Raw genomic sequence first — 7,500 nt, forward strand, 5'->3', positions numbered from 1 at the left:
AGACACACACACACACACACAAAGACACACACACACACAAAGACACACACACACACACAGAAACACACACACACACACAAACACACACACACACACACACACACACACACACACACACACAGAAACACAAAGAAACACACACACACAGAAACACACAGAGCAGCTTTTTGCTGCCTCAGCTTCCATCATCACATACAGTTCAGAATAGTTTCTAACAGACAGACAGACGGACAGACTCTCTGTCTGTCCGTCTGTCTGTCTGTCTGTCTGTCCGTCTGTCCATCTGTCTGTCTGTCTGTCTGTCTGTCTGTCTGTCTGTCTGTCTGTCTGTCTGTCTGTCGCTCTGTCAGACAGACAGGTTGCAGTCTGTATTTAAAGTTGTCCATCCAATATTAAACAGAGAGATGGTGGGTGGACGTGTGTGTGTGTGTGTGTATGTGTGTGTGTGTGTGTGTGTGTGTGTGTGTGTGTGTGTGTGTGTGTGAGGGGGGGCTAAATAAGGACTCCACTTTTACAGTAGCTGCTGTGTGTGTGTGTGTGTGTGTGTGTGTGTGTGTGTGTGTGTGTGTGTGTGTGTGTGTGTGTGTGTGTGTGTTTGCTACGTATTGAGGACCAGTATAAAGGCCCCCCTTGTGGGGACGTCCTAACAAGGCATCGTTCTAATCGTCCTGCTCAGGGTCAAAGTGTGAGCTGAGGGCTGGCTGACAGCTATGAAAGGCAGTCAATGTAATGTCCTCACAAGGACAGCTCTGCAGACAGGAAGTACAGTGGCTGACATACATTTAGTCACAGTGTCTCCATTAGCAGTTTGCTGAATTAGCTGTTAGCAGCTCCTGTTAGCCGTGTAAACATGGCCGTCCAGACAAATACAAAATACAAAGACCCTAACTACCTGCACTCAGAGGAAGAGTCTCTATCTTCATCATCATCATCAGTATTCACATCATCTTATAAGGACCAGTGTGTGCGTGCCTGTGTGTGAGGTGTTTGTTGCTTCATCGTCCAGCTTCAGTCTCTGTATGTAAATGAGGAAGGCGGAGCCTCAGCTGGACTTTGTGTTTACAAACAAATGTTAGCATGCTAACATATTCAGCTATGATGGTGAACATGGTACATTGTGCCTGCTTAAGATTAGCATGTTAGCATTGTCATTGAGACTGACGTTAGCATCCTGAGCCAACCTGCTAGCATGACTATAATGTTGTCTTCTTCATTATGTGAACCGGCCTGACAAGGTCAAAGGTCAGACGGTCACTCTCTGCAGCACATTTCAAAGAACAGGTTTTCAGATGTGAAGCCTGAGCCGAAGCTTTCTGCTGCCTCGCTCAGTGATTCAGGGCAGCCAGTGGCCTGTAGTAAAGATGGAGTCAGTGAGGAGGATTCATTCATTCATTCATTCATTCATTCATACAAACAGAAGGAAGCAGCGAACAGAAGCAGTCTGACATTTCAGCGGCTCGTTTGGTGTCAAAGTGAAGCTGTGAGACGCAGGGACGGTGCGTTCAGGTACCAGCCGATAAAACACCATCAGCTTTCACCACAGCAGCAGCTCCCGACTCGCTCAAACTTTCCTCCAGAAAACAACAAACAGCTCATCAATCAAGAACAGACGGACAGGCGACGCGCAGGACGCTGAAAAGGTGCGTTTATCTGAAGCTACCAGACGACACCTGCTGAGGGTCGTTTCAGCCAGATGCACGTCGAATGTTAGAGGAAATAAAAACCAACAGGAAACACTGAGCAGCAGAAAATCTGACATTTTATTTTACTCACTTTAAGTGTAAATAAAGAAATATTTAAATGTCAAACGACTGAAATGACACTGAAAAACTGAAATCAAAATATTAAATCTTCCAATAAAAATGCTCAAATTAAAAATTTCCTGAAGCTTTATGATCGACTTTTTTCACGTTTTCCATCTTTTATTTCTTTTTCTTCCATTAAAACGTTCAGTTTGAGAATTCTACATTTCTTTTTGTCACTCATGTTTTAAATTCTTAAACTGAAGCAGATTAAAAATAAGTTCTAAAACACAAATAAATGTTTGATTTCCAATTGAGAAAAATGAATCAGCTTCTTTTTTCTTTTTCTCGCTGACTATTAGTTGGATTAAACATTGAGTTTCCAGTTCAGTTAGAATTTGAATTTTTGCTTTTTATTTCAGGGTCAAAGTGTCCTTCAAAGAAAAGTTTTCAAAACGTTGAAAAACATCAAACGTGTTCATGACGACGTCACGTGACCTTCATCACACTCAGATAACGTTTACCTTCATAGATTTTGTTTGAGAGCAGAAAAAAGCATCACGATGACATCATCAGCTGACAGATGACATCACTGAGCGGCTCCACTTCTTCATGATCGTTTCTGCCTTTGAACAGACACTTCAACAGGATCTGGAAGTCCTGGAAAACCTTGAAATAATGTAAAAATTCAAGGCCTGAAATGGTTAAAATCACTTTCAGTTGAGTGACATGAACATCCACAGACAGAGGGTTCTTTGAGGAGGGCTGGCGTGTTAGGTTCACTGTCACTGGTTTATTCCGGCTCTGTTGTTAAACACATCGTCGTCACGTGTAGAACTGAAGGATCAATAATGACGACGGCCACCTCAAAAACAAAGATCAGCTGATGTCATCAGGTCCTTTAAACAGGTTTCAGTTTGTGTGTGCAGCCACCACAAGGAGGCGCCACATCCCCAAACCCACAATCTGCAGGATCAGCACTTTAAAACAGGCTGATCAGCTGATCAGTGATACCTCCAATCGATCAATCAATCAATCAATCAATCAGTCTGTAGAAATCAATTCATCAGGCCGGCTCATGTTTCACAGTTAAGAGAAATGTAGTTTATTCAATGAAGAGCACACACATACACACACACACACACACACATACATACGTGCACGCACGCACGCACGCACACACTCCAGTGTTTGTGTCAGCGGAGGAGGCGGGGCCTGAGAGGACAGGTGTGTCGTCTGTCAACAGGATTTGGCACAAAGTGAACACAGCGGAACCAGTCTGGTCCAGTTCAGTCCCAGTCCCAGTCCCAGTCTTCTACTGGTTTCATGCCCACGGCCCTCCCGCTGAGTTCTGGCAGGTTTAAGCTCAGTCCACCTGGTCCAGACCAGCAGGTTCAGTCCAGGTCACCTGCTCACCTGACACAGTCTGATCCAGTTTGACAAGTAAAAATAAATAAATCCAGTCCAGGTCTGTCCTGCTTAAAGGTGATTCTTTAAATACAACAAATCCAGACCAGGTCCCAAAGTCTGGCACGTTAGACCATCAATGGAGACAAAAACACTACCTGACATGTCGATCGGGTGGCAGACGGCTGAGGTCCAGGTCTCGATTCAACCAGGACTCCAGGTGGACAGACCTTTAACGCTGCTAACAGGTGTGACACAGAGAAACCTTCACACACACCTGGTCAAACCAGTCAAGACCAGCTGGTCCAGGTCAAACCGGTCTGTCCTGGTCAAACGTGGAGGCGGGAATATCGGAGCTTCCACCTCCTGGATCGGACTTTGAAGAAGAAGAAGAGGAGCATGAGGAAGAGGCAGGAGCAGATGTAGAGGACCACACACAGACTCATGTCCACACTATTGAAACCCAGACCCAGAATCCAAACACCTCCTCCTGCTGCTCCTCCTGCCTCACCTCTCCCTCCCAGACCCAACACCTCCCCCCTGTCCGCCTTGTGTCCGGGTCGAGGCTCCAGCAGCTCATCAGCTTTCCTCCCCGGCTCCTTCCTCTCTTCGCCTCCTCCTCCTCCTCCTCGGTGCTCCTCCTGAGGCCGGCTGGTCTGTACAGGGCCAGGGCCAGGATCAGGATTAGGAGGAGGTGCGGGGAGTCGTGGAGGAGTCAGCGAGTATTTGGGGGACAGGTTGGAGGCTCCGTAGTGTTGTCGGAGGAAGAGGAGGACATTGTCATTATTCCAGACATGGACGCCATTTTTCTCCTCGTGGCAGGAGGAGCAGAGGGAGGGGCTCGGCCATGGAGCTTTAGGGAAGAGGGGGTCATCACTCAGAGAGCCTGAGGAAGAGGAGGAGAGAGGAGGAAGAGGAAGAGGGAGGAGGAAGGAAAGAGGAGCATAAGAACCACGCTGTTATCTTCCTTCTATTTGGGGATAATCAAATTCAGAACTACAGTTCCCATGGTGCTTTGGGAGATGCAAACAGGAAGTGGCTGACATTTAGTCACAGTAGCCGTTTCTCAATGCCAAGTACGCCAAGTTTGGACTTACGAACTTTCGGTTCGACTTGGGAGCACAGTCTCTCCCGGACGGGAGGACGCAGCAAATTTTAAACTACGTGCTATCGTGATGAATCGACCACAGATTTTAAGTTTTAACTTCCACTTTCTCACATAAAATAATCTTAAAACCACGTTCCGTACTACTAAAACAGCAGTGTTTCCAAACTTGTAATTTACAGTTGTGAGTCCTCTCCTCCACCATCGTTGCTACGAAATGCATTCTGGGATATGTGGCTGCCCCAAGCCCGCACAAGTCACCATCTGATGCATCCTCGATAAAATGGGAGGGGCAAGAACACATCCGGGTATTTGAGTGTACTTGGCGAGATGCGGACTTTTGAGTTGGAGCAGTACTCAGACTGATGACGTTTCTCAAGAACACGAGAAGAACGCACACTGAGAAACGGCCGGTGTCTCCATTAGCAGTCTGCTGAATTAGCTGTTAGCAGCTCCTGTTAGCCGAGCAAACATGGCCGCCCAGACGATCTGCACTCAGAGGAACAGTCTCTATCTTCATCACCATCATCATCATCATCATCAGTATTTGTTGCCTTACATGTTGCTTTTCGTGTGTGTGTGTGTGTGTGTGTGTGCGTGCGTGTGTGTGCGTACCAGCCAGTCTGTAGTTGACCATGTTGTGCTGGTCCCACAGCCACAGCACCTGCTCCTCTCTGGTCTGGACTCGCTCCATGCTGACGGCTGCTGCCTGTTCGAAGTGTCGACCGCACTGCTGGCAGCCGAAGAACGTCCTGATGTACCGACGCATCACCTGCAGCACCGGCGCCGCCTCGCCCTCCAGACCTGCACGAGACACACACACACACACACACACACACACACACACACACACACACACACACACACACACAGGTAGACCTCCACAGCTGTGTGGGCGGAGTCTCCCATTCTGCTTTGTTTCTAATGGCCAGCAGGGGGCGCCTCCATGCTCGTATGTGAGTTTATGCTTAAATGACCAGTTTCTTCTTCAGTGCGGCTCGATGGTCACGATCTCACTCAGACCACAGAGCAGAGGACGCTTCAGACCCAGGTGTGTGTGCATGCGTACCTGTGTTTTCCAGTGCGGTGGACGTGGCATCATGTTGGACAGTCAGGACATGAAACAGAGTCCAGAGGGCACATGGGTAACCTCGAAGCCCCGGCCTGCTGCCCTGGCAACCAACCCAGCGAAGCTCCGCCCCCAGAAACACACCTGAGATCTGGACAGGAAACAGGAAGTCAGCTGCTGCTCTGTGTGTGTGTGTGTGTGTCTACGTTCTGTGTGTGTGTTTTCTGCGTGTGTGTGTGTCACCCTCATCTTGTTGTCCACCAGGTCCAGGACAGCCTGGTAGGGGATTCGCTGCAGCGGCAGACTGAGCAGCCAATCAGAGAGCGTCTCCATCAGCTTCACGACAGAACCCCCACCTGGATACAACTGCACAGGTAGAGAGAGACAGAGGGATCACCTGTGGTCAGACGTCAGTGTGTATCTGTGCACGTCACTGAGTTACAATCAGCTGACTTCTCAAAGATGGAAACAAGAAACCAGGTCTCTGTAATCAGCTTCCTGGACTCCACAGATCTGGACTCCACAGATCTGGACTCCACAGGTGGATTTCTGCTGGAGAACACTGATGTTTACAGGTGACCATGTTTCTAATCACCTCTTTACACGTGGACAAAAGACTGCAGACAGGAAGTAACACGCAGGCAGGAAAGAACACGCAGACAGGGAGTAACACAAAGACAGGAAGTAACACGCGGGCAGGAAGTAACACGGAGGCAGGAAGTAACACGCAGACAGGAAGTAACACACGGGCAGGAAGTATCACACAAACAGGAAGTAACACGCGGGCAGGAAGTAACACACAAACAGGAAGTAACACACAGACAGGAAGTAACACGCAGGCAGGAAATAACACGCAGACAGGAAGTAACACAGACAGGAAGTAACACGCGGGCAGGAAGTAACACGCAGGCAGGAAGTAACACGCAGACAGGAAGTAACACACAGACAGGAAGTAACACGCGGGCAGGAAGTAACACACAAACAGGAAGTAACACGCAGGCAGGAAGTAACACGCAAACAGGAAGTAACACGCAGCCAGGAAGTAACACGGGCGGGAAGTAACACGCAGGCAGGAAGTAACACGCAGACAGGAAGTAACACGCGGGCAGGAAGTATCACACAAACAGGAAGTAACACGCAGGCAGGAAGTAACACACAAACAGGAAGTAACACACAGACAGGAAGTAACACGCAGGCAGGAAATAACACGCAGACAGGAAGTAACACAGACAGGAAGTAACACGCGGGCAGGAAGTAACACGCAGGCAGGAAGTAACACGCAGACAGGAAGTAACACACAGACAGGAAGTAACACGCGGGCAGGAAGTAACACACAAACAGGAAGTAACACGCAGGCAGGAAGTAACACGCAAACAGGAAGTAACACGCAGCCAGGAAGTAACACGGGCAGGAAGTAACGCGCGGAGAGGAAGTAACATGCGGACAGGAAGTAACATGCGGACAGGAAGTAACAGTGACATAATAGCAGCTGATGAAAGAGGAGTTTCCTCCAGCTGGATTAAAACACTGAAGTCTCACTGAGACAAGGCTGGTTCTGGTTCTGGTTCTGGTTCAGGTTCAGAAATTCCAGATTTACCCTCAAACAAAACTAAATACCTCTGCTGTTACCTTTGCAACCAACGTGACAAAGTCCTTAAAGATCTTCAGCTCCTCCCCCTCCAGGGTATTATGGGTAGCCAGCTCGACTCTCAGCAGGTAGTGGAGGGCTGACTCCAGATCAGCTGTGTACACCTTCGACCTGCAGAGACAGGTAAACCGATGACTCCCCGCCTCCACAAACTGACCTGAGCCGATCTGAGTGAGTCTCTGACCTGTCGAAGTCTCTCCAGGGCTCCGTGCTCTGTTTGTCCAGCAGCGCCCCCGTCTGACTTCCACTGGAACTGCTGCTGCTGCCCCACTTCAACCTGCGCTGGACTCCTGGTAACGTCCGCAGCAAGGAGGAGAAGAAGAAACGCAACTTCTTCTGACTGAAGAAGAAGAAGGAGGAAGAAGATTAAAAAAGAAGTGGTAGGAGAAGGAGAAGAAAGAGAAGGAGAAGCGTGGATGAACTCCAGTGTGTGTGAGCTCAGGTGTGTGTGTGTGTGTGTGTGTGTGTGTGTATGAGCTCAGGTGTGTGTTTATGAGCTCAGGTGTATGTGTGTGAGCTCAGGTGTGTG

The 7,500-nt window shown here is 48.7% G+C and overlaps 1 protein-coding gene across 1 annotated transcript in view; it reads right to left on the reverse strand.

Moving 5' to 3' along the window:
• Nucleotides 1-1,738: 1,738 nt before the first annotated feature.
• The window catches only part of qsox2 (quiescin Q6 sulfhydryl oxidase 2), a 10,415-nt gene continuing 4,653 nt past the window's right edge, over nucleotides 1,739-7,500 (reverse strand). The window contains exons 7-12 of the mRNA XM_070964676.1: nucleotides 7,156-7,311; nucleotides 6,953-7,082; nucleotides 5,567-5,689; nucleotides 5,324-5,474; nucleotides 4,870-5,058; nucleotides 1,739-4,035 (exon numbers count right to left, since the gene is read on the reverse strand). Of these exons, the coding sequence (XP_070820777.1) occupies nucleotides 3,479-4,035; nucleotides 4,870-5,058; nucleotides 5,324-5,474; nucleotides 5,567-5,689; nucleotides 6,953-7,082; nucleotides 7,156-7,311 (1,306 nt within the window). The 3' untranslated portion in view covers nucleotides 1,739-3,478. The remainder of the gene's footprint in view (nucleotides 4,036-4,869; nucleotides 5,059-5,323; nucleotides 5,475-5,566; nucleotides 5,690-6,952; nucleotides 7,083-7,155; nucleotides 7,312-7,500) is intronic.

Source organism: Chaetodon trifascialis, chromosome 6 (assembly GCF_039877785.1).
Source record: "Chaetodon trifascialis isolate fChaTrf1 chromosome 6, fChaTrf1.hap1, whole genome shotgun sequence".
Lineage (NCBI taxonomy): Eukaryota > Metazoa > Chordata > Actinopteri > Chaetodontiformes > Chaetodontidae > Chaetodon > Chaetodon trifascialis.